This window comes from Syngnathus typhle, linkage group LG11 (assembly GCF_033458585.1).
Source record: "Syngnathus typhle isolate RoL2023-S1 ecotype Sweden linkage group LG11, RoL_Styp_1.0, whole genome shotgun sequence".
NCBI classification, from domain to species: Eukaryota; Metazoa; Chordata; class Actinopteri; order Syngnathiformes; family Syngnathidae; genus Syngnathus; species Syngnathus typhle.
The window spans coordinates 13,083,011-13,108,192 of record NC_083748.1 but is presented as its reverse complement, the minus strand read 5'-3'; the positions used below and the strand labels follow the sequence as shown (position 1 = coordinate 13,108,192).

At 43.7% G+C, this 25,182-nt stretch overlaps 3 protein-coding genes across 16 annotated transcripts in view; 2 read left to right on the top strand and 1 right to left on the bottom strand.

Annotated features, from left to right (window-relative positions):
- The window catches only part of rap1gapb (RAP1 GTPase activating protein b), a 33,633-nt gene extending 20,792 nt beyond the window's left edge, over positions 1-12,841 (top strand). For 4 of the 12 annotated variants that reach the window (XM_061292079.1, XM_061292082.1, XM_061292085.1 and 1 more), the window contains 23 exons: positions 335-370; positions 1,710-1,757; positions 2,545-2,583; positions 2,812-2,997; positions 3,136-3,239; positions 4,602-4,680; positions 4,760-4,813; positions 4,884-4,967; positions 5,039-5,139; positions 5,594-5,723; positions 6,705-6,860; positions 6,937-7,008; positions 7,079-7,165; positions 7,236-7,379; positions 7,973-8,104; positions 9,167-9,244; positions 9,512-9,621; positions 9,870-9,986; positions 10,072-10,201; positions 10,282-10,363; positions 10,607-10,725; positions 10,812-10,860; positions 10,959-12,841. In XM_061292079.1, the coding sequence (XP_061148063.1) occupies positions 335-370; positions 1,710-1,757; positions 2,545-2,583; positions 2,812-2,997; positions 3,136-3,239; positions 4,602-4,680; positions 4,760-4,813; positions 4,884-4,967; positions 5,039-5,139; positions 5,594-5,723; positions 6,705-6,860; positions 6,937-7,008; positions 7,079-7,165; positions 7,236-7,379; positions 7,973-8,104; positions 9,167-9,244; positions 9,512-9,621; positions 9,870-9,986; positions 10,072-10,201; positions 10,282-10,363; positions 10,607-10,725; positions 10,812-10,820 (2,097 nt within the window). In that variant the 3' untranslated portion in view covers positions 10,821-10,860; positions 10,959-12,841. Of the gene's footprint in view, positions 1-334; positions 376-1,709; positions 1,758-2,544; positions 2,584-2,811; positions 2,998-3,135; positions 3,240-4,601; positions 4,681-4,759; positions 4,814-4,883; positions 4,968-5,038; positions 5,140-5,593; positions 5,724-6,704; positions 6,861-6,936; positions 7,009-7,078; positions 7,166-7,235; positions 7,380-7,972; positions 8,105-9,166; positions 9,245-9,511; positions 9,622-9,869; positions 9,987-10,071; positions 10,202-10,281; positions 10,364-10,606; positions 10,726-10,811; positions 10,861-10,958 lie in introns of all 12 variants that reach the window. The other 8 variants (XM_061292080.1, XM_061292083.1, XM_061292087.1 and 5 more) reach the window with 6 other exon arrangements.
- padi2 (peptidyl arginine deiminase, type II) lies at positions 12,523-18,361 on the bottom strand. Of its 3 annotated transcripts, none has more exons than XM_061292090.1 (16): positions 18,175-18,359; positions 16,349-16,520; positions 16,199-16,268; positions 16,061-16,122; positions 15,813-15,930; positions 15,522-15,671; positions 15,268-15,443; positions 15,089-15,192; positions 14,898-15,009; positions 14,586-14,693; positions 14,270-14,421; positions 14,054-14,201; positions 13,774-13,867; positions 13,626-13,705; positions 13,388-13,531; positions 12,523-13,102 (listed from the first exon to the last, which is right to left on the bottom strand). In XM_061292090.1, exons 1-16 carry the CDS (start codon positions 18,264-18,266, stop codon positions 12,869-12,871), a joined length of 2,016 nt encoding a protein of 671 aa, XP_061148074.1. In that variant the 5' UTR covers positions 18,267-18,359; the 3' UTR covers positions 12,523-12,868. The 3 variants fall into 3 exon arrangements, with proteins under 3 accessions (XP_061148074.1, XP_061148073.1, XP_061148075.1); XM_061292091.1 differs by having other exon boundaries at positions 12,961-13,102; positions 13,388-13,544; positions 18,175-18,360; XM_061292089.1 differs by having other exon boundaries at positions 15,268-15,671; positions 18,175-18,361.
- A 1,404-nt stretch (positions 18,362-19,765) lies between these two features.
- LOC133162701 (leucine-rich repeats and immunoglobulin-like domains protein 2) lies at positions 19,766-24,887 on the top strand. The gene is made up of 8 exons (XM_061292092.1): positions 19,766-20,407; positions 21,012-21,086; positions 21,263-21,397; positions 21,492-21,635; positions 21,890-22,033; positions 23,243-23,406; positions 23,528-23,839; positions 23,914-24,887. The coding sequence occupies exons 1-8, from the start codon at positions 20,220-20,222 to the stop codon at positions 24,204-24,206; spliced, it is 1,455 nt and encodes a 484-aa protein (XP_061148076.1). The 5' UTR covers positions 19,766-20,219; the 3' UTR covers positions 24,207-24,887.
- Positions 24,888-25,182: the final 295 nt, after the last annotated feature.

Sequence of the window (25,182 nt, the reverse complement as noted above, 5' to 3'; positions counted from 1 at the left end):
ACATGTGTCCACCTCATAGCACACTTTGAATTTGTTTTGGTAATGTCATGTTTTCTTCTGTTGATTAGCAGAGTGCCAATCTGTGCTTTTTTTTGTAGACTCCAGATTATTTGTTTACTGTTTCCGAGACTCTTGTGGGTTTAGTCAGGTTCAAACTCCAATGTATCTGCTAGAGGAGCTTCTTGGAGCTCCTTGAGGATGTTTTATGCACCTTGTTGACAATGTTTGTCCTCAAAAATGAGTGGGAGAGATTTCCAAATCTGGAGAGTGTGAAATGATCTCAAAGCAAGACTAAAACCATCCGTGTGCACTTTCAACTCTTCCCCCCCTTCAGACCTCGGACCTGTTTGCCATGATCGAGAGGATGCAGGTACTGTAAGTGGCTTTTTGCCAGCTGACGCACGCCACTTGCTCTCGCGATAATCAAATGCCTTTCTCTCTAATTTCACAGCCAAAATGCAATTTATTTCTCCCTTGATGCAGCAGCAGCAGCAGCAACAGCTTCCCTTTGGCTGCTCTTTTGATATTCCAGACAACGTGCAGCTGCAATGTTTACACATCATTATAGTGTAGCGCTCAATCTGCCTTTGGTGTGTGTTTTATATTTGCTCGCTTCAGCCATTTTCTTCCTTTGCTTTTATTATTTGATTCTGATTGCAATCACTGCGCTTATCCATGAAACGAGGCAAAAGACGGCGTCTGGATTTTTGCATCTGTGTTGATATAAACTTTGGTTCAAACTTGGTGAGGGAAAAGAGTAGTGGAGTTTACGTCCAGCTGTCAAACCTTTTTGAGGGAAGTTATGAGCTGCTCACAGCAGTTGAGTGTTTTTATTTTCTTCTGTATTTAAAATGAAGGAGAAGCGGAAGGACATCTCTTGAAGCATCCCCTGTTCCATTTGTCTTCATCTTGGCCCACACATAGTGAACTGCATGAGGAGAAAGCGAGACGTAAATCCTGAAATGAGTAGAATGCATGAGTGATACACAACGAAGATTCAATTGCCAAATGATGCATATAAATGCCACATCGACATCAGTCGCTAACCGATATTTGACGACATCGTGTCGAGCTAGTTTGGAATTTGAAGGTGATTGACAATTGTGACTACTAGAGCACGGAAGAATATTTGGGAAAAGAATTCCATGTTTTGTTGTAGTGCGAGAAAGACAAAGGATAAGGGTATCGCTTCAGAGCATCCCTCATTTCCTTTTTCATCTTCTTCTTCATTGTCCAAAAAGATCAACATCAAAATGTGATGCCTCACAAGTCTCGCTGTGGGCTTTTCCACACAAACAGCTTACTGATCAGCCATGTTTACCCCCCTCCCCCCCTCCTTCTTACTCACATACACACACTGGGTTTCGGGAAGTGTCAGCAGTAAAAGAATAGATACAATTGGGTGAAATCCCTTTGTGGCACTCTTCCGTCCACACGTGCATTTTCCTGCCTAATGACTTTGGGAGTCTGGCATTTTTCCCGCGTTTATCTTTTCCCAACTCCCCCCCTTGCATCAGATTGACTTTATGTAACATGCTTGTGAGTCACAAGCAACAAAGAATAATCTGACACCCCCGTGCTGCACTCGGATGACTTTGACGCTTCTAAAAAAAAAAGAAAAAGCTTCTGTTGAGCCTTTGAAAGCTGCTGCTGTGCTTCTTTTTATTCCACCTGTTCGCTCTTCTCATCTTTTCATATCCTTTCTGCAGGGTTGCAGAATGGACGAGCAGAGATGCAGCCTCCCTCCGCCCCTCAAAGTGAGTCACGAATCTTCGCCAAAACGCATCCATGATGGATGATATACGAAGCTTCTTAGCAACTGTCAGACAGGCTTTCGAAGGATGCTCGCTGACTGTGACCACGTTACCTAGATGGAGCATTTGGAATTCGACCCCGGGATACAGTGTTGAGTCTGAGGGAGAGTTTTTCAGAATGCTGAACAACCACCTCGCAGGGAACAAACAAAAGGGGCCATGTGAACATTGTGTATTGTCATTAGGGGGGCTCAGGTGTCTATTGTAGTTTTTCAAGGGCTCAGGTGCACTTGGTTGAGGACTTCACTTTCTTTTTCTTCGATACTCAACTCACTCATTGATGGTGCACTTCAAATTGGGGCACAAAAATGAAGATGGATTTTTTGTTGGTTGAGCAGCTTTCAACATTTTTCTCAATCTATTTGGGAATCACAAATGTGAAGCGCAGGCAGGAGATATGACTGGCACAAGAATCAGAGGGTGAAATTGGAACTTCCCAAGTGGTGAAATGAATGTTCAGTGGTGAGTTTAAAAATAGGGAATGTACGAGCAAGTAAGTCACCAATCAAAGCCATTTAGGAAATAAGATCATTTGATTCGAACGAGTCAAATCATTTGATTCAATGCTGATAAAGGGTGTGTATGCACTTGAAAGCAAATCTCGCATGTTTGCAGAGCGAGACAAATGACCCGGAAAAACATTGCGACGCGTCCAGTGCGTGTCCCGGCGGTTCAACTTTTGACCAGAAGCATCTTTTTGTTATCCTGACTTGTGTTTATTTCCATCCAGACCGAAGAGGACTACATCCCTTACCCCAGTGTTCATGAGGTACGGACATATTGTGTGGCCTATTGGTAACTTTTACCAAACTCAAAAAATCCACAACAAATACGTGTCCAGCTCGTAAATCTATCAATACGTCATGAAGCAAAAACAAATCTGGAAAAATGATGACACTGTATTAAAAAAATTGATTATTATATTAGATTATTCTAACGCCAATATATATATATATATTTAAATATTTTCTGCTTACACAATTACTTTGTGTCACAGGTTCTTGGTCGCAGTAGCCCATTCCCGCTCATCTTGCTTCCTCAGTTTGGGGGCTACTGGATCGAGGGGACCAATCACCAACCGAGAGGGACACCGGAAGCTGCGCAACCTCAATGCACCACCTCTTGCGTCAAGCTCGAGACCAACAGCACGGCCAAGATCTACAGAAAGCAGTTCATGGGCAAAGTGAGATAGCTTATTGGTTTATTGTTCATTATGTACAAAATGACCTACCCTACCAAAAGGACAATTGCTCTTTGTGCTTTTTCTTCATTGTGTTATCCCTTGTCAGATCACGCATGCATGAAATCTTCTTTTTCCCAGGAGCACTTTAATTACTACACGATGGATGCCGCCCTGGGCCACTTGGTCTTCTCATTAAAGTACGATGTCATCGGGGATCAAGAGCATCTGCGCTTGATGCTGCGGTGGGTATACTTATTGTATTAGCTTTTAATAGCTAGCTCCTCTGTGCCCGTGGTTACTTTATCATTGGCTCGTTTTTTTTAATGCAAGAAGATAGACAAAGAAATCTTCTTGGCCCAAACAAAATAAAGAGTGCACTGATGACTCTATTTGAATTTCATTGCCCCCCGAAAGCAACTTTGGGATACTGCTAATGACACAGAGGAAGAGCAGCAGTCTGTGCGTCCATCAGGCCGTTCGTTTCAAAAATGCAGCTATAATTGCTCATAAAGGGCATTGCTGCAGGGAGAATGGCCAGACTAACCACAAGCTGTTAGCTGGCCGTCCACATTAATTTGTCCTTCAATGAGATGTGATTTCCGACAGCTATTGTTGCGGGGCCCTTTCGACTTTGATGAACGCCGTTATGGAGCTTTAATAGTGTCCGAGATGCTCATCTGAGGAATTATTAGCGATGGAATTGTTTGCGTATAAAAGTCTATCTTGCTTAAAAATAAGATCCTGGCGTTGGAGTTGAGTCATTTGTATGCTAAACATGTCCAAATTGCAAAGAAAAGAAAAATGGGAAGATTTGTCTGAGCTCATTTGTCTGGCAAAATATTCTGATCACAAATTGGGTTGCTGAGCCGTGCTAGAGCTCAACAGAGGAAAACAGATCAATGGCCAAAAAACAAATTCTCTTATCTGATATTTTCTGTATCAAATGTGGTCGGTCCACAACGTAAAGCATACATTTGGCAGCTTTTACTTTCTGGACCTGGATTTGACACTTTTGTCAGATAGGAGGATTTGCATTTTGGGCATCAACATATACATAGCTAAAGTAAACAGTAAATCCTCCTTTTATGGAAAGCACTGTTGATTTATTTAGATGATGCTTTGGGAGTCTGTAATTTGCCTCCATTTCGCACGGGTCGCATCGAGCCGTGTTCCACAAACGTTCGGACAAACGCTCCACATTAGGCCTATAAATGGGAAAGTCAACGGCGTTAAATATTTGTGAAGCAAACACGAGGCACTCGGTGGAAATTGTTGATTTTAAATGCGACTCTCAACTGACACATTGCACGAGGATAATGACGACGCTTCGTTGGCACTTCACTGATGAATTCAAAAAGCCACATTGGGGCTGTAGAGTGGATGATGCAAGCCTACTTGTCTTCTCTCTTCTACACTGGGGAAGGAAGGAGAGGAATAGTCACGGTTTAGAGTCCCACTGCAATTTATTAATGTCAACAATTGTCACTGCTGAAAAAAAAAATCGGTTACTTCAATTCTGAGGGTGTACCTTGGGTTCGGACATTGCCCATGTCACCTTTATCACAAATTCCCTCTTAATAATTGAATAACACTTTGACTCCCAGCTCCAGGCTAAAAACCTACCACGATGTCATCCCAATTTCCTGCCTCACAGAGTTCCCCAATGTGGTCCAGATGGCAAAGGTAAGAAAAATGTCATTTAAAAAGACAGCAAAGTTTTTCAATTTCCTAATCCTCACTTTTGGTTTTTGCGGGGGTGCAGCTTGTTTGCGAAGAAATAAACGTCGATCGGTTTTATCCAGTTCTCTACCCAAAGGTAAGTCCTTTTAGCTTCAACTTTTTTTTTTTTTTTTTTTTTAACTGTGTATCTGTCATTTCATCCACAGGCGTCACGCCTCATCGTTACCTTTGACGAGCATGTGATCAACAATAATTTCAAGTTCGGAGTCATTTATCAAAAGTTTGGCCAGGTGAGATGTTTATTCTTGAAGAACAGTCACTCCTCCTGGCACACCTTCTTATCTTGTGATTATTCATTCAGACCACAGAAGAGGAAGTCTTTGGAAACATGAAAGAAAGCCCGGCTTTTGTCGAGTTTTTAGACTTCCTGGGCCAGACTATTGAGCTGCATGACTTTAAAGGGTGAGCATGCTCTTTTTCTATGAGCTCGTGCTTTCTTACGCTTGACTCCCAATCTGATAATCACACAATCTGATCATCGCAAACTCTGGCTAGAAGTCAATCATGATGAATGTTTACAAACTTTCAATGTGTAATCACTCATTTGCTGTTTTCTGCAAACACCACACACACATTGTGCAATGGGGCACTCTTTTTGTTGTTGTTCTCAGCGCTGTTTAGAACTCTCTACTTCATGTCTGGTCATTATTCAATTCACTATTGATTATGCATCACCTACAAATGAACCTGAAATAGAAAGTAAGTGAGGGCGATTTGTCATGAGGCATGCATGGGAATAGTTGACTGGAAGAATGTACACGCTAACGTTGTCAATTTTAGGGCTTGTGTGTGTCATGTGTGGCAAACCTGAAAACAGCAGCATTTGCAAAGTTCGTCTTCTGTTGTTCCGCTCCAGCTTTCGAGGAGGCCTCGACGTCACGCACGGCCAAACGGGGACAGAATCGGTTTACACCAACTTTCACGGCAAGGAGATCATGTTCCATGTCTCCACCAAGCTGCCTTATACCGAGGGGGACTCCCAGCAGGTAGGACCGAAGTTGCCTCCACTAATGAACCAGTCCGGGACTCGTATTATAGTGACCTGTGTTGGGAATAGTAATGGAGGTTCTGTCACTGCACCACTGCTGATGTTCCCCATGTAAGATGTTGCGTTAGTCCCCCTTGACTCTTTGGTGCGCTCTAGTAGTTGTGTTACCACGGTAACCCTCCAATGTGATATAAAATGGGCGGACAACTCGCATGTCTTTATTCTTGAGTCGAAAAAAAAAAATTACCTTCCCCAAGGTGCTTCTTTGGTTCTCATTTCTCATTTATAATTTCATTATATACGTAAAGGAGACAGAGTCTGGAGAATTGACATTTTATTGGCTCGTATACAAATTCGGTCTCTAGTGTCGAGTTTGAAATCTAAAGCGCAAAGGGATTTTTTTTTTTTCGCTTCTCTTTAGAAATCTGCCTGTGAAGGAGAATTTCTGAGTTTGCAGTGTTGAAATGCTTGCAAGATTGGAGAACCTCGCTTGACACAACTTGTGCGCAGAGTACAACATTTTTCTTTGACTGATGTCATATTGTCTCTTTTAACAAATACTGCATGACAAAAAGTGATTGTTTTGATTCTTATGTCTCAAAAATAATGAATGCTAACAAAAACACGCAGGTAGCCACACCTTGACCTTGCTCGGGCTCCATGTCATTCCAATTGAACCACTTTGAGAGGATGCTGAGCGTGTCATTGTTGGATTCCGTGCTGGCGGGCATTCTATGCATTCCCATCTGCGTGGAGAAAATGAGACACGTGTTATCCGCATGGCTGCGTTGCTCATTCATGTACATATGAAAGATGACAGCCAATAAAATCTCCCCTGCTCTCTCTGCAGCTGCTTTTGAGGAAAACATTCGATCTATTTAAAAGAGGCTTTAATGATGTGCACGAGGAGCTCAAAGCATGTTCATTAAATCATGCCAATGTACTGAACGACCTTGTCCGTGATTGTGTGCCGTTCCAGCTACAGAAGAAGAGGCATATAGGCAACGACATCGTCGCCATCGTGTTCCAGGAAGAGAACACGCCCTTCGTTCCCGACATGATCCAGTCCAACTTCCTGCACGCCTACGTGGTGGTCCAGGTGGAGGACGCGTGTACGGACAATGTCACATACAAGGTTTGTCCCCCCCCCCCCCCCCCCCCCCATTGTGGCAAATCAACTTTGTCTTAAATGTCACCTGCCTCCCATTCAGGTATCTGTGACAGCGAGGGATGACGTGCCCTTCTTTGGGCCGGCCCTGCCTGACCCGGCCATCTTCACAAAGGTCAGTGTTGGCGTCACGCGTGCGGGGAATCTGAACTCGCCGTGTAGCTCTTCATTTCCTTGGCCTTCAGGGCCCGGAGCTTCGCGAATTTGTCTTTACCAAGCTCATCAATGCCGAGTATGCTTGCTACAAGGCGGAGAAGTTTGCCAAGCTGGAGGTAAGGCTAGGGCTGGTGGGCCATTTTGTACATTCAGTGGAGTATTTGTGAAGATTCTGATTGTCTTCAGGAGCGTACACGTTCAGCTCTCTTGGAAACGCTGTACGAGGAACTGCACCTCAACAGCCAGTCCATGATGGGCCTTGCGAGTGACGACGACAAACTGGAGAACGGCGGTAGCGGAGGAGGCGGAGGCTTCTTCGAGTCCTTCAAGGTACGGCCGCGTCGTTTTTTTTACCTTGATAAGGCACGACCTCTTCTGCATGAGTGAGAATGAGGAAGTTTGGAGATGCTTTTTTTTTCTTTCTTTGGCTCCCTTGTCTCTCGGTCCAGGGATTCTGGGTATTCATTTGCGACAAAGCCAAACGGGCTAAATGGCTTTTGTCTCTCTAAGGACCAGGCCTGCGGCTTTTGATTTCCTCGCTTGGATTGCGACGGATGTTTATTTTTTTTTCTTTGACATTACGTACGGGAGGCTCTCGGTCCTGACTGGCTGTCCTCCATCAATTTATTTAGGCCGCAGGAGTGCGTTCATGCCGCCAGGCCGCAGCCATGGGAGCTCTGATTGTGTATGACTGACTTTTTCAAACACTTCCTCATGTGTTGGAAAAACATGTTTGTTTTGCTCCAAATAAAGTCACACTGTTTCGGGGGCTGATCCTGAGCGACTATGTACCCTACCGGGCCTATGGTCAGTTCAGTTTTCACCATGACGACCACCACTAGAGCAGCAGAAGCTAGAATGGGGGCGACACCGTTCCTTTTCCGCCATCCGTTGACCATGTGTCCTCATCTCTCTCTGTATAGCGGGTCATCCGCAGCAGAAGCCAGTCAATGGACGCCATGGGCCTCAGTAGCAAGAAGTCACACACAGTCTCCACTAGTCACAGTGGCAGCTTTACCCACAATCTGGCCGAGAGCCCCAAAACACCCGGCATTGTAAGTAGCTGCAGCGCAGGATGCACTACACAATTCTCTACGCACTTGTCAAGGTTCCTATGCAAAGTGGGGAAGGAGAAGACATTTGATTTTGTACCCAAGTTTGGAAGAAAAAAAAGGGGGAGACTTTTGTATGGAAAAAATATGTGTTTCACATTCTACAATGCAGTCCTCAAAGACAGTGGTTTAAAAAGATGGATGCTTTGCTACGCTAGTGTGAGACTTTCTTGGTTAAAAAAACATCTGACACATTTTCAGGGCGGGCTTGATGGCGTGTTTGGAGGGAGGCTGGAGTGGATTAATAGCATTTCCATTCATTTGAATGAGGAAGGATCATTTGAGATTTCTTGGGGCAAGATAAAGTTCGTGACATTTTTAGGTTGCCTTTACTTTATATTTGGTTGACGTAATTAAGGGTCCTTCAAAAATGTGGAATTTGAAATGTGGCAGAATCCTGACATTTATATGCCAAGAAAAAAAAATCTTTAAAAGTTGGTTTTAAAAGTAGTACGGGAATTTTTCTGGTTGCGGCTTTTTGACTACCCAGACTCCCTTGCCCCCCCACCTGCTCCTGTGTTCACCGCTGTTTGTGACACGTGTATGTCCATAGTACTGTGCATGTCACCTCACCATGTAGTGCATGGGTGATTTCACCATGTGTGGCTGAAGAACAAAGCTATCTGGAGTCACATGGGTCATGCCTGCCCAAGGGTTGCTCAGTCTCTAGAGGTTCTTGGATGAAAAAGCTGTTCTATCTATCGCTAAATACAAGTTAACCTCTGACCCATATTGAGAATAATGCCTGACAACAAAGGCTTAATGTGAATGTAATTCATTTTTGATCATTCTTACTCAAGTGTAAAAATGGCTTAACAATGCCTGAGCACCTCTTGAATTGGTTTAAAAAATATATATATAATATTTCAGTTTTTTTATGATATGTGTCTGGCTGTGTGTATTTGTGTGTTGTATGCATGAGATCTTCCAATGTGTTGTTAATTGAGCTTTTCAACTTGCCATGTTTTCTTCTCTCCCGTCCCATCCTGCCTTTGCGTGCATCAGTCGTTGCTCGTCCCGGGGAAAAGTCCCGGTAAATACGGCCGGCGAGGCAGCGCCATAGGGATAGGAACAATAGAAGAGGTTCATGTTTCTTTCTCCCTTCTTGTTGAATGTGTTTTTGCTTCATTTGTGTGTGCTCAGATGCTGCAGCTAATGTACCTCCCGTGTAATGTGATGCTTTGATGGCTACTCTCAACCTTGCTTTTTTGCATTCTCCAGTAGGTCGTTTTGTAAGCCCATTTAGAGTGATAAAAATGAACATTTTTCTGTGAAAATAGCATCGACTAGCCTAGCATGTGATGTTCTTGTTGCGATCGAGTGCATCTAACTGTCCTCTATGTGTGGCAGTCTCTGATTATTCCGGGAAAAAGTCCCACCAGGAAAAAGTCTGGACCCTTCAGCTCCCGCCGGAGCAGCGCTATCGGCATTGAGAACATCCAGGAGGTCCAAGAAAGAAGGTATCTGCAATATTTGACATTTTTGTGCTTATCTGTCTGCCTGTGATGCTTCACTTTTTGTGTCACCTTAAGGTTGTTACACCGTGACTATTGATAAGGGGGGCATGTCTAAGGCAGAATTGATTAGTTGTTTGAAATAAACAATGTAAATGTCGTTTGATTCATTTGTCACATAATAACAAGCTTTTTTGATTCAGTATTTGTAACAAATTGGCAGAGGTGTGACATTTAGTGTTTTTGCGACGCAGCCGGGACGTGTCGCCGTGCACTCAAAGGACGTCAGACAGCGGCCACATCTCGCAGGAAAATCGATCGGACAATTCGTCCAATCACAGCTCTCCTGAGTTTACCCCTGCCAAAAACAGGTCGCTCTTCACCTTCTTTTTGATTGAAAACAATCAATACGCCCCCAATGGCAATTGAGTGGCCCGTGTGACGCAGGGTGTGTAGTTTGGCCATGTGTTGCAGGGCGCCGTCCATCCCAGAGGCTCAGGACCTTTCCCGCTCCTCCTCCAACGCAAGCAGCTTCGCCAGCGTCGTGGAAGAGCACGAGGCCGACGACGAGTATGACACGGGATTGGTGAGTGCCGTGTATGCCAGAACATGTTCAAATAGTTCCGGGTTTTTTTTATCATTTGAAATAATCGACATTTCTTGCAGGAAAGTGTGTCGGCCACTACGCCACACAAGACAGACTCTCTGGACGATGGCTCGCTCAGTATGAGCCACGCAGGTTTCACAGGTGACTATGTGTTATATAGTTTGGCGCATACGTACACAATGCATGCATCGTTACTGTGTCCGACTATTGCAACCATTGCACATACCACGTAGATTTCCATAACCGCATTCAAAGTCATATATTCTTTATCATCTGTAAAGATGGACTAATATTAGGGACATAATGACTAAGAGGAAATGAAATTGGAGTTGAGAACAGGAATCTTTTGGTGCCACTGATTTCTTATGTTTTGTTTTTGAATAGCCGCACATCCTCCTCCGTCTCGACTCCATCATCAAAGCGACGGACCTAAGGGACCCGAATCGAAAGCGACAGATGGCCGTTCCAGGCCAGAGCGCCCGCCGCTGGAGCACAAGTCCTCGGTATGAAAACGACTAGTCCAGCCATCCATCCCATTTATCAATATATATGATTAAATATGACTCTGAGCTGTTGTGTTTTGCCACAGAACTGTTAGCCACACGCCACTGACTCGCCGCATCCACGTCCCTTGTCAGGTTAGAAGCTGCTTTGTCTAAAGAAAACAAAAAAAAACCACCACGCTGCACAAAAGAAGCATTTTTGACTCTTCCGCTTTTGTCTATTTCTTTTGCAGCATTTCTTGGAGAGGCACTACAACTCAGAACGAAGCAAATGGTTCGCTGGTTCTGCCTGGTTCTGACCGAGCTCGACTTCAAGACGCGGGCCATAGCTCTTTCCTGGAAGGGTTCCTTTTGGACTCATTAGCCATCCTGACAAGATGTCAATGCAAGCTCAGAGGTCCAGAAAAATCCTTTGTAGGCTATGCAGGATCGTCATGTCCGTGTCAGTGTGCAACTTAATCCCAGTTTTGAAGATTTGGAGTGAGGTACGTTTTTGAGCCGAGCGTTTGGTCTGTAACCTGTTGAGCATCCACGTGGTGCCATTGTTTTACGTTCATTTGAGGAACAACAGAAGCATTTAATCAAACTTAACATGTCCATAAAATGGGATATCGTTCTCTGATGGTAGAATGGCAGTTAAAAAAAAAGAAGTCTTATTTACTTTGGTGCCTCAACCAGCAACAAAGCATTTTCAACCGTTTGTTTGTTTGTTTGTTTGTTTGTTTGTTTGTTTGTTTGTTTGTTTGTTTGTTTGTTTGTTTGTTTGTTTGCGAGTGCTACTGTGCATGGTGTCAACCTCCTTGACAAAAAAGAAAACGAGAAAAAAAAAGAAACTCCTCTGGTGCCACGTTGGTTGTACCTGTGATTCCCGTTTAATTCATCTCCACGTGCAGTGTACAATATGAATCCACACTTTTTTTTTTTTTTGACTGAAATGTCAGATAGTTGTGACTTATGCTTACATTTATGGAAAGCCGTTTGAGCGTTTATTCATGATCCAACTACCGCCCTGAATTATCCATGTACCTGTACGCTCCTTGTCCTCATTACTAATACAAGTTAGCACACTAGTAGAATAACTCATGATTTTTTTTTCCCCTGTATGACATTTCCGTGCACTCCCAAAAATTATTTTTTGTCGAGACGTTCCGAGAGAACATGTCCTAGTAGTTGTGTTTCATCGGTAGACAACTATCTCAATAATTGAGTAATTGTTTAGACACTTTTTTTTTTATACCTAAGAATTGTCCAAATCCTCTCATGGCACAGTAATTATTCGTTAAATCTTGGAGTCATTCATGAATACAAAGATTTTATTTAATTGTTATTTAGGTGTTTATCACTAAACATGACATAATAACAATAGTAAGTGGGGAAAACATTCCCCTTACCTTTTTCTTAATGATATACGTTTTTACTCCCTTAATGTTGTATGTATTAAGCTTGTTAGTTGTTAGCTAGTGAAGCGTTTTAATGTCACCAGCAGTACTAGTAGCAGTTGTCAACTAGTGCACAGTTTTGATTTTTTCGTAATGTTGTACAAAAACGTGCGCAGAAATGTCATACAGTAGCAGAAGGTACTAGTGGTGAAGAAATAAAGTAAACAACTGATTGCGTGGGAAGGATCACAAATAAATGCTCAAATGGCTTTGCAAGAGAATTCTTAGTTTGTGTTTGTCAAGTGGATTTATTTTTTTTGGAACTACACTGTGACTCATCTTGAGGTTGCCTTTCCAAACGATTGTGTCTCGTGAGCGGTCGTCTATCCAGAGGTTCCTGAATGTAACACACAAGGCACAACATGCTTCCTTTTATTTTGCAGGTGTAAAACAGATGCAGGGAGGGAAACACCCTCAAATGACTTGAGCTCAAACATTTTTCTTTTTTATTTGACTTGAACTGAACCTGCTCAATTGAAGCACAGATGGCTAGCGCCTCCATGTGGTTCAACAAAACAGCACACCCATCCATTCGGCCTGTGCTTTTGTGGTCGATCCAAAAAGTGATGAAATGATTGTATTTCTCTTCTTGTCTGCTTGTTGAAAAGACACGCTTGTACATACTTGATTGCTTTGCATCCTCATTGTAAATAAAGACAACAAAGATGTTTCATGAAGACCATGGCAGTGAATGCTTCCTCAATTTACAAGTCCAGGTCCCACCACTTGAAGTCAAAGCCTTCTCTGCGCACGTTGGAGCCGCAGTGGACCTCACCCAGGAGCCGGTGGTAGGAGGCAAAATCGTCGATGAAGGTGCAGGTGAGTCCCAGGCCTTCCATCAAGGAGCACATCTCCGCCTCCAGGGCGCAGTGCCCGTTCACCTTGGGGCCGAAGGGCTTGGGAATGCCCAGACTTTGACCCAGCACGATCATATTTACCTGCATAATATAAAATGTAATTATTATATTATATTAAAAATATTAATGTATAAATATTATGACATATAAATATTAAAAAAATATCAAATACTATTATGCCATTGGTTATTTGGACAAAACATAATGTACACATAAATGCTGGAATTCTTGGGTGGATGTTGCATAATCGAGCGTTAGGCGGATTGTAAACACTAAAAAGATGTCTCCTTTATTTACAGTTTAAAGAACTGCTTCAGGAAGTACACGGTCTGTTGGAAAAAGAGTACATCCGCTCCTCGAGCTTACCATGTCGGGGTAGAAGGCGACCGCTCGGAATTTCTGGTCATCCTCCTCCTCTTGTAACTTGAAAAGGATAGGTAAGTCGATGATGTCGCCGTCTTCCAGGCCGAGCTCTCGCTTTAGCACGTCTCGGTTCCAGTCGATGCAGCTCTGAACAAAGAGGCTCAGATGGATTGATTTTTGTCGTATTGTTATTGGATGTTTTTGTAAAGCTCAAAAGCTGTAATAATAATTTCGGACTCACTTGAACATAGTTGTTCTCAGCTTGGAAAGCTTCGTCTTGGAGTATTTCGTCCACTGTGATTTGCTCTTGGTCACTCCGCCCTTTGAGCAAGTGGATTGGTTTGCACATTGAGGGGGGAACATTTGCAGGAAAGGACGGACATACATACCCTCAAAGAGTTTGGCTTGTCCATGACCGCTCTTCTGCAGGCCCCTGAATAGTTTGTAGCCCGCGTCGGGACTGGCCAGCAGCAAGCGAAAGCCCTGCCAATGATGACAGGACAAAAAGAGAACACTGCCTGAGTATTTGCACTGGCATCATGTCAGACTAGAGGACAAAAGCAGCAAAGTCACCTATACATTATTTAATTCCATGATTTTTTTTTTTTTTTGCAAATCGGAATTGTGTTGCTTCAACCATGTGGTAAATTCCAGCCTTCCTGGTTTTACCTTCCTGTCTGGCGCGGGGACAAAGGTCATGAATTCGTCCACGTGGCCCACAACCAGCCAGTCAGAAAACAAGGCGATGGGCTGCTGGACTTTCTGTGCCCACAGGAAGTCCTGCACCACTTTGGTCATGTTCCGTCCATTGGTGGTTCTTAAATGAGAAATATTTTCAGAATTCCTCTTTCCCCCCCAAATAAAAGTCATCTAAAGCAAGCCTACGTGGGAAAGGCCACGCCGATGATGATTCTTCCCAACGGATACTCTTTGCCGTTGACCGTGACGGGAGGACTGACCTCCAGGTTGCCGAACGAGTCCAAACTGCTCACGTCTTTCCTGAGGGCCACTCTGGTCACGTAGCCAAAATCAGGACCCTGAAGAGATGATTTCAAACATGCTATGTGTTGAAATTAAATCGCTGAGGTTATGTTGAGACTGACAACGACGGAAGAGGATTTGGTGACATTGTCATGTGTTCAGAAGACATTTTTTTTCACTTTCTTGACTTTAATGTTGAACATTTGGCAGCATCGCTCACCAGTAGCTCTTTGTACGGAAAGTCCAAAAGTTTCCCATCTCTGGGGGAATCCAAGACCACGGGAAATCGGTGATGAGGCGCTTCGATGTAACCAAACTCCAGCTCATCCTAGGGGAAAATGCTCTTCATGACATAGAAAGTAAGAAATACATATTTTCCAGCTTTATGACGCTTAAGCTTTAACACAATGGGCCGTTTTGCAAGAGAAAGGCGGGACTCATAAGTCTGCTTCTTATTTCTGAGGTCCAGATCTCAGGTTTGGACTTCTACGTTCTCACTCAGCTCGTGTGGGAGCAGCTTTTGTGATCTTACTTGCATCCAGCGGTCCCCTCTGTTCATATACTCGTGACAGATGTTGAGTTTATAGCCGCTCCTCGCCACCAGACTCTTCATTCCTTTCAAGAAGCCGTAGTTGTCTGACGTGCTGAGCAGGAGGAAAATTAGAAACAATCTTTTGCAAAACACGAGATGAAACTATTGACATGGTTTTTGGTTTCCTGTACCTGCATACAAAAACCTCAACAGGCCTCAGGGTGTTTGGCGTCATGATCCACGGCGCCACTCTGAACACGACACTGTCGGTGAAAATGGGGGTCTCGGGAAGACCCTGTGGACGCACGTGAGAAGATGCCTTACAATAACGTGGTTCTGGATCTCATTTTATATTGTGAGGAGCTCTTACTTTGCAAATGGGCTCCAGCAGGCTAAGATTGATCGTGATGAGCCCGTCAAAGTCCTTATCTGGAAACCTGAGACCCTCCACGTAAAAGTTAGTCTCTGCTACACCCCCGAGGTACGGCACTTGCCCGGACAACACCTGACTTGACAGCACTCTCGTAAATCCGCCGGAGACGCCAGCTGAGATGAAGAAACACGCTTGATGGTTCAAATAGCTCACATGATTTACAACATTTTTTTTTTTTTTTTTTAACTCACACAGGATGCTGCCGAACGACTGAGACCTGGGCCTGTAGACCCTGATGCTTTCTGCATCGCCCTGACAGATGTGCATGGTGAGTTTGTAGCCGTGCGGGAGCTTGGCTGGGCCGCGCGTCCGCAGCACCATCTCGGACATGTCCCGCAAATCTGCATAGAAAGGTCACACCATTAGGTCACCCCCAGTGGAAGCATTGATGGCTCTTTTTTTGTAGGTTTGTACAGCGGTTGTGAAATATACCCTTAAATTCATTTGAATAAAGAGCGAGAGCGGTGGAGCATCTTCCATACCAGATAACTTGGAGATGTAGTCGACCTCGGTGTCAAGTTGCTTGGCATAGCGGCGCTCCGAGTCACAGTTGACCAATAGGACGGCTCCGTGCCCATCGGCACCCCACTTCCAAGATCCCTAACAGCAAAATAGGAGGACTTGTATCTTAAATAGTATTTTTTGCCTCGATCATATCTTCCAAAATGTTTATGGAGACTTGAAGAGACGGAAATTCCACCCCTCTGCAATATTTGTCATTTCTGCTCACCTTATTGGGGTTGTCTTTCTCCACAACGCCATCTCGGTCAGCATCCACATCAAGAGAGATCTCTGCATGACAAACACGTTTCATGGGATTCAAATGCGAAAGAAGCACAACACTGAAATATGTGTTGTTGAGTCATACCAAGTGCTGTCAGGTGCAGGATGGCGTTGCTCAAAACTTCTTGATTTTCACCGTAGTATCGAACAGTAAGCTTGTAAAATAAAAAATAAAAAGGCAGGCTTACACAAAGTAGCTTTGACGTCACGCATGCTCCCTCCTGTCAGCAATTACCTTGCTGTCGTTCTCATGTTGGCTGGCACTCGTCATGGAGATGAGCAGCACTGATTTTCCATCGAGGGCCATGGGGGAGAGGTGAGAGGTCACCTGGGTTGGCGGGACAATGCTGTACTGAACGTTGGGGGAACATTTGACTGAGAAGAAGGTGGAGTTGGGAGGTGCGCTCCTGTGGACCACATATGCAGTGCAAGGAAAGAAAAGGCAGCTTCATTTACTATCTGGATTATTTCATACTCAAACTAATTTAGCACATACTTAAAAGTACAAAAGCATTTACAGTACATTTAAAAACAAAGTCAAATCATAGAAAAGATTACACTTATATTACTAAAACAATGTAAATTTGGGAAAAATATATTTTGAAAACAATTTAAAATATCTTAATCATAGGTAAGTGGATAAAAAGTATGGTTTTTAACTAAACTTCAGCCACACAACTAAGTTGGCAAGACTATATTTAAAAAAAAAAGGCCAAAATTTGACCAAGGTAACCTCAAGAAGATGCTTAATAGTTTGAGCATTTGGTTACGATTCACACCTTATTGGGCCTTTACTTTTCTACTCATTGTTCTGCTCCCTCCTCTCATTCCCGCAACGGTTTTGCCCGTCATACCCTTTTAGTTGTGCAGGTGCTTTTGTTAGTTCCGCCATAGTTGTCGGTTAATTATTTCCTACGTGTTTGTCAGAGCCTTTTGTTCTCCAACATTATTCAACTGATTGTTTGCATGTTAAGTTTTGGAAATAAACACTCTTCTTACAAGACTGCTCTGCTACTGTTTTAGGGTCGCATATTGTAATGTATTTCCAACGAAGGTTCATTTTAAAAAGTACAATGAATTTCGTTAATCAATATAGTCTATTTGAAACCGCCTCAAAAGCGATCCATTTTTCTGAAAAATATTTAAAGAATTTTTTTTACATGACTGCCTCTCATTCCAGCGCGCAAGCAATTTTGTGGATGACGTTGTACCGAATACACCGTATTGCAAAGAGATCACAAGATCCCCAAAAGCAAACAAGGATTTTTAATGAGAGTCACTGTTGTGAAACCTGTTTGGAGATACCTTCAGGGCCTCGGCGTCCTCTTATTTACACAATAGATGCTATCATGCCAACACTCTTTTCCTGAAACAGCTGTTTTGCGGAGGAAAATGACCCCTTTTGAAGACCTTCTCTCAACTAAACATGCCCTCGCTTGCTGTTAACATTCTTGCGGTGCATATGCAGGCCCGGTGGCAGTAGCAAGTGACACAAATGGGGGCCCTTGTTATTTTTCAGCGGCCGGCCCTGCACATGAGCGAACTATTTTGCATTTGCTGGGTAATCCGGTTTCAGCATGGATGTGCTGCGTTGGCTGTCGTGTGGCACGGCAGATGCAATTGGATGCCACAACAAAGTCTCTGGTGTTTGCACTGCAACAATAGATGGCCTGTTTTACTGTGTGGCTGGCAACAGCATCTGCGTGTTGACTTATATAGCCCAGTCCATATCGAAATCAAAAACAAGAAAGACGTGCACAATATCCTCCTTCTAAAATGGCTTTTTAGAGAAGGTTTTCAGCAACTTGTGATACTACAGACAATAGGTACGGGCTTGTACAATCTAATGTACATATCATATAGAATAAAATGGCTTTGGCTCATAGAGATGTTTATTATTACAGGTGCATCTGTCCAAACTGAAACATTGTAGAAAAGTTCATTTCCAAATTTTAATAAATGAATGTCAGTATTATCATATTATGAGAAAGTAAAAATGATTTTGCGTATAGAGATGAGTACCTAAATTGCACACACTTCTCAATTTGTATTCTGGCCTACCTGTTCAGGCCCAGGTGAAGCGCAGACCCAACCACGCATACGGCGTTGGCAGTTTTCCCATAATCTACTCGGAGTGTGCGGGGGCGAATCATGGCTCCTGCCGGTGCACTCCAGGTAGCTCTCCTCGGACTGCACCGGCCGCCAGACACCCCCTTGCCTTCTAAACACAGTAAAGGCTGGAACAAGCCTGAAGTTAAGTCCTGGCCTGTGATTCGTCAGAAAAGGGGAACTGACTCCAACCCCTAGATCATGTGACAGCCCCGCCAACCCCCCCTCAGCTGTTTTTCTTCCACCCTCTCACTCAATTTGAGCCTTGCATCATTCATGAGGTTTTCTAAAACTGCACTACAATGTTATGTTTATTTATTGTTTATATGTTATTTGTGCAAACTGCAGTGTTTGTGTCCAGTGGCTATTTTACATTAGTGTGACACATGGACGCTCCAATTTCCAACAGGTGATCAGGTAGTACTGTGATGGTCTAATCCGCTATAAAAAGTACAGAAGATCAAGTGACCAAACTTGAGACGTTCCCATTTCTAAAAGATGTTGATCAAGTAGTACAGTGATGGTCTAATACGCTATAAAAAGTACAGAAGCCCAAGTGACTAATGATCACTGGTTGATGACTTGATGTGTCCCATAGATGCCTGAGGGTGGCAGCAAAGCACTTCTTTTATGTAAATGAAATGTGTCATTTTACTTCTGTGTGTTATTGTGACAGCAAAATGTAAAAAGATGGTGCCAAAGTAATACTTCTATTGCTTTGGCCTATGAGCAAAAACAGCATATAGGTGAGTTTTTCAAAGATGAGAAAGGATCGGTTCTCCCAAAAGCCACAAACAAGTCACTTTGCAAATACAAATGTGGTGCTGCCGTTTTTCCATGCTACACTTCTATTCTTTCTCGGTGCTCAAACAAAATTTCATGTCATATTTGACAATAACACAGGTTTCTGTTCCTGTCTTTGGTAATGTCAACCTTTCTTTTTGTTCCACGTCTTTGTCGGTCAGTCCTGTTGTTGGTTTTGTTAGGGAGTTATGTTAGTTTACAAAGTCTGTGTTTTGAGTTCCTCCAATGAACCCTGGTCCAAGCTGCACTTGGTCGCCCTGCTCCTTTCCACACTCCATCCGTGACAAGATTTTCTTAAAAAATTGTTGTACCATGATTTTCTTCAAAAAAATAAATAAATAATTAATTAAAAATAAATAAAAATTGTACCCATGTATAATGCGCACCCCGGATTTTAAGACAATAAATTAGTTAAATTTTGCGCATTATACATGGAAAAAACGGTAGGTGAGTTTTACTCTGATGAGAGAGGATCGGTTCCCCCCAAAAGCCACAAACAAGTCACTTTGCAAATACAAATGTGGTGCTGCCGTTTTTCCATGCTACACTCCTATTCTTTCTCGGTGCTCAAACCAAATTTCATGTTGATTCTGAACGATTAAATCACATTTTTGTGATCGGATATAAAGTGCGGCTACAAATCACCGTCGTTTTGTTGTGGGAGCCAATCACATTCACGTACTGGTTTGACAAACGTACGCCAGGGCCAGTAGAATTGTCGACATCTTGTAAAAGGGGGCGGGACCAATAATATCGCATGTCATCAACAACAGGGCGCGTTTGTTGTTCTAGCAAGACATGCAAAGATGGTGAAATGACTTGAAATTCCAACTCGGGTGAATATTTTCGGACTCCTAATTCCGTTCAACCTAATCGATCCCAAACATGCGGCATTAAACTCGGCGCTGGAAAAGGTGGCGTATGCGGGTCGTCTGTCTAGGTAGGAGCTGAAGGAATTCCAGGCACGGGAAGAAGAAGCAAAGCAGAAATCTGTGCCAAGATGCTGCACTCAAACTGGGCCGTAACTCTGCTTAGTCGCTCCATACGGAGCCGGAATAGTGTCGCTACTTCGAATGGTATTTCTGCTTGACCGATCGCAAGTTGCAAGAACAGCACGACAGCTGAATAGTGAGAACATCCAAGGCTAGTCAGCCACATAGCTCCACAGCTACTCCTGCGGGAAGACATTTAAAATGGCGAAAGGCTGGCCCCTTTCCTCGGTCTTCGTCTTCGTGCTTCTTAATGCGATTGCCTGGGGCCTGAAGACGTGTCCGGCTCCTTGCTCGTGCTCCACGGGACCGGACCAGCTCCGAGTTTTGGACTGCAACAGGAGACGGCTCTCGGCGGCTCCCTTGGAGCCACTGGAGGGGATAAATCAAGTGTAAGTAGTTAGCCAAGTTAGCATGGATGTGCTCAAGTTGCTCCTGGGGCATCACAACATTGACACTAGACCGGTGATTTAGAATCTTATATAGATCGCTTATAGAATCGATATGTACATGCTACATGTAATTTCAAAAACTTACAATTATTGTCTATACTGCCAACAGGACTTTGTTTACATTTGGCACACTGCATTGTGAAATGTGTGACGTCAACGTCCGAAGCTCTGCGTACCGTTTTTTTCCATGTATAATGCGCCCCCATGTATAATACGCACCCTAAAAATGGCATGTTGATGCTGGAAAAAAGCCTTTACCCATGTATAATGCGCACCCCAGATTTTAGGACAATAAATTAGTTAAATTTTGCGCATTATACATGGAAAAAAACGGTATTTTACCGTGATTGCAGTAGGTTGACCACAAATGAGTTATTTTAGCGTAGGATGCCGTGTTACGGTTCAACTGGCTTCCAGATTTACTGACTCTTCAATCCAGCACTGCCTATTGGAGCAATGTCAGTGAAAGTCATTTTGTTTCCTGTCTGCAAATTTTCAACTAGGTCACGGCAAAATAACCACGATGTTTTAAATTTCGTTCCAGCTCAATGGACCTCAATGATCTAACAGCCCTGCCCTTCTTTGGAGAAGCCACCGCCAACATCACCTCACTGTCACTGTAAGTCACCTCTTATCTTACAGTCTACCATTTTGTAATCATGCCTACTAAATTCCCAATATATTGAGGCACCCGTGGACAATTATTTGAGTCATTTATACTTCGGTTATGCCTACATGAATAACTAATCGGTCAGTTTTCCGTCTTGACTCGCACTTGTGTCTTGCATGATTTAGAGTGCAGAACCGTATCTCTGAGCTCTTGGTGCATCAGCTGCTGCCGTACGAGTCACTGGAGACGCTGGACCTGACATCCAACTCCCTTTCCGAGCTCAGGGCGGGAACCTTCCCCTCCATGCTGTTAAAAGATCTGTACGATTCCTCCAGCTAAAATTGAACCGGGTTTGTTGGTTAGACAAGCAAACCATTTCCAAAGCTTTGTTTCATTTGTCTTTTAATCTTGCAGAAATTTGAGTAATAACAAGATCAGCGTCCTGGAGCCGGGTTGCTTCGACAACATCTCCAGCTCTTTGCTGGTATTGAAACTCAACCGGAACAGATTGACGGCGCTACCGGCTAAAGTCTTCAAACTTCCCAGTCTGCAGTTTTTGTAAGTATCTTTGGTTGTTAAAACAGCAAAGAGGGGGGGGGAAAGCAAACAAGCTCTAAAATTGGCCAACCTGGTATTTATGCCACTTATTCGGGAAATTAAGTGAGATACGTGCCTGGGAGTTTTGCCAAAAGCTGGAGGAGCTGTTAGTGTGTTTTCTTTCCTTCTGGAATAACCACTTTTTGAAAAATATCTTAACGGCATATTTTCTTGATGTCATCGCTCAACATATTTGTACTTTTTGTTTTACACAGAGACCTTTCCTCCAATGACCTGACCAGACTGGAGGACACCGCTTTTGTGGGCTTAGGTCTTCTGGAGAGCCTGAACCTTGGCGAGAACTCCATTAGCCGCGTGGAAGAGCGGGTCTTCAGTAGTCTGGCCAATCTGCACACATTGTAAGTAATAAGCGGGACCTTTTTGGGTCAATACGTAGAGTCTCAACCGAATGTTGGACTTTTCACACTGATGCCTGAAATAATATATCATTTTTGCTCTCTGTGCATTCTGAAGGAACATGGCAGGTTTGTTTGCTTCACTGCTTAGTGTGTAGTGTCTTTAGTGAAGTGAGAAATATTCACAATTTCATATCTGTACTTGCACAAAACAAATTAGATTTTGTGTTTGTTTCACTTCCTCATTGCCATCTGTATAGGCTGGAATTACACTGCAGCTCTAGATCCAAGTGGCCAGGTCTGATTTAGGTTTTTTTTTTTTTTTCTCTATTTACATGTCAATTAACCACCAATTGTGATTTATTTATCTGATTTGATGATGGACCTACCTGTACATTTAGACCATATTTAATTGTCTATGCATTTGGTGTAGAATGGCTTCACGGCGAGTATTTTTAAATGTGCTGTTTGGAATACGCTGACGTGTATATTTATGTCAGTCATTGGTACAATTCAATGACATCAAGCTTGCGTTGACAAGGTTCAACTGATCCGTGCCTTTATGCTGCAATTGCACTGGCAGATGAGATATTGATGCATTTTGAAGAGGCCGGATTCCGATCTTACATACCACACACACATTTATACTGCCCACATATCGGCACTGCATCACTTGAAACGAAACAAATATGTCACTTGAGCCATGCAGTGTTACTCCATCCTTAGTTCAAGAGCACCCATCATGTCATTTTGTAGAATGATTTCCCGTGCATGTTTCTTGTCGATTGCACTGTCCACCGACCAAGTCTTCCATCCTGTTGGTAAGGAGTGACTATATTGCTTTTCGATCAAGATTGTGATTGTCAGCAATCTCTCTTGTGATACTGCACATCACTTTGTGAAGTAGTGTAACTGCTGCTCCTCTCTGCTCATGCAGAATATCAGATTTGGTTGCTATATCCGCTCCGCAATTTAAAAACCCTGACCCTTGTTTTGTTTGCAAGCTGCACCATCCCAAACTAATGACCCAAAATTGCAGACTTGCATGTAACACTCTTTTATTGTCTTATTTTTCCAGGGACCTCGGAAATAATGACATCATGTCAATACATCCTGAGGCACTGCAACATACAAAGCTTGAAGAAAGAAATAAAATCTCGGCTAATGAGTGTTCTTCTTCCTCATTATCTTATGTTTTGCGTTCCCGTCAAGCATCCTCAACACAAGCAGCTTGCTGTGCGACTGTCACATGCAGTGGCTGGGAGCCTGGCTCACCAGCAGCCACTTTCTTCATTCCGTCTCCGCCGTTTGCGCCCACCCGGCCGGCTTGCTCGGTCGCAATGTCCTTTCAGTCCTCCCCAAAGACTTTGTTTGTGGTCAGTTAATTTCGTAATCAAATATTTGATTGTTTCAGCTGTCGTAGAATTGCGGAAAAGTGCATTCACACCAAAGAATCCAAACGACTGATGGATTGATGCGATTCTTTGAACTCCACAGACGACTTCCCCGAGCCTCGGATCACCACTCACCCCGAGACGTCGGTGGCGCTGCGTGGCAACAACGTGACCCTGAGCTGCGTAGCATTGAGCAGCAGCGACTCGCCAATGAGCACGGCGTGGCGGAAGGACGGCGAGATGCTTTACGATGCCGAGGTCCAAAACCACGGCCGGTACCAGGACGGCGAGCTGATCTACACCACCGTGCTGCACCTCCTCAACGTCGACTTCACCGCAGAGGGACGCTACCAGTGTGTGGTGTCTAACCACTTTGGTGCCAACTACTCCAACAAGGCCAAGCTCACTGTCAACGGTGAATAGATGATTTGTTTCAGCCCTGAATTTGGCAGAAGGAATGCAACTTGATTCGAATGTGTCTTTCCACAGAGCTGCCGTCCTTCCTCAAGACCCCCATGGATCTGACCATCCGCACCGGGACCATGGCCCGGCTGGAGTGCGCCGCCGAGGGCCACCCTTCGCCACAAATCTCGTGGCAGAAGGACGGCGGCACGGATTTCCCCGCCGCCCGTGAGCACAGGATGCACGTCATCCCGGACGACGACATCGTCTTCATCGCCAACGTGAAGGCGGAGGACATGGGGGTGTACAGCTGTATGGCGCAGAACGCGGCGGGCAGCTTGTCTGCCAACGCCACACTCACCGTCCTGGGTGAGTCGTAGACACATTAGTGTGACACATGGACGCTCCCATTTCCAACAGGTGATCAGGTAGTACTGTGATGGTCTAATCCGCTATAAAAAGTACAGAAGATCAAGTGACCAAATTTGAGACATTCCCATTTCTAAAAGATGTTGATCAAGTAGTACAGTGATAGTCTAATCCGCTATAAAAAGTACAGGAGCCCAAGTGACCAATGATTACTGGTTGATGACATGATGTGTCCCATAGATGCCTGAGGGTGGCAGCAAAGCACTTCTTTTATGTAAATGAAATGCGTCATTTCACTTCTGTGTGTTATTGTGAGAGCAAAATGTCACAAGATGGTGACAAAGTAGGCCTATGAGCAAAAACAGCATATACCGTTTTTTTACATTGTGACAGCAAACGAGCAGGTGATCGAGCAAGCCTTGTCTGATACGAGAGCATTGCGTTCGTATGGAGCGTGTTTGAAGTGAACAGCAGAGACGAAAGGAACAAGGCAAAGTGTTGTGAAATAAAATATTACCTGTAATACGCATTTTGTTATTTGCTGATTGTATTAAACTATCACATTCATTGTCAGTCAAGAAGAGAAGAGGACTATTCGCATCTGATCCATAGTGCGCATGCGCAGTGTTACTGCCTCCGTATGACGTCCAGTCCACGATGGAGATTAAAAAACAAACAATATTTGACAATAACACAGGTTTCTGTTCCTGTCTTTGGTAATGTCACCCTTTCTTTTTGTTCCACGTCTTTGTCGGTCAGTCTTGTTGTTGGTTTTGTTAGGGAGTTATGTTAGTTTACCAAGTCTGTATTTTGAGTTCCTCCAATGAACCCTGGTCCAAGCTGCACTTGGTCGCCCTGCTCCTTTCCACACTCCATCCGTGACAAGATTTTCTTCAAAAATTGTTGTACCATAATTTTCTTCAAAAAAATAAATAAATAATTAAAAATAAATAAAAATTGTACCCATGTATAATGCGCACCCCGGAT

What these genes read in the sequence shown, in the direction of transcription:
- padi2 (XM_061292089.1), bottom strand. Translation starts at nt 18,266, where the DNA reads ATGATTCGCCCCCGCACACTCCGAGTAGATTATGGGAAAACTGCCAAC. An exon ending in GTTGAGGTTTTTGTATGCAG is followed by an intron (nt 15,010 to 15,088) that starts GTACAGGAAACC and finishes CCTCCTGCTCAG; the next exon opens with CACGTCAGACAACTACGGCT. An exon ending in CTGAGAACAACTATGTTCAA is followed by an intron (nt 13,532 to 13,625) that starts GTGAGTCCGAAA and finishes CTCTTTGTTCAG; the next exon opens with AGCTGCATCGACTGGAACCG.
- LOC133162701 (XM_061292092.1), top strand. Translation starts at nt 20,220, where the DNA reads ATGGCGAAAGGCTGGCCCCTTTCCTCGGTCTTCGTCTTCGTGCTTCTT. An exon ending in AACATCACCTCACTGTCACT is followed by an intron (nt 21,087 to 21,262) that starts GTAAGTCACCTC and finishes TGCATGATTTAG; the next exon opens with AGTGCAGAACCGTATCTCTG. An exon ending in GGCCAAGCTCACTGTCAACG is followed by an intron (nt 23,840 to 23,913) that starts GTGAATAGATGA and finishes GTCTTTCCACAG; the next exon opens with AGCTGCCGTCCTTCCTCAAG.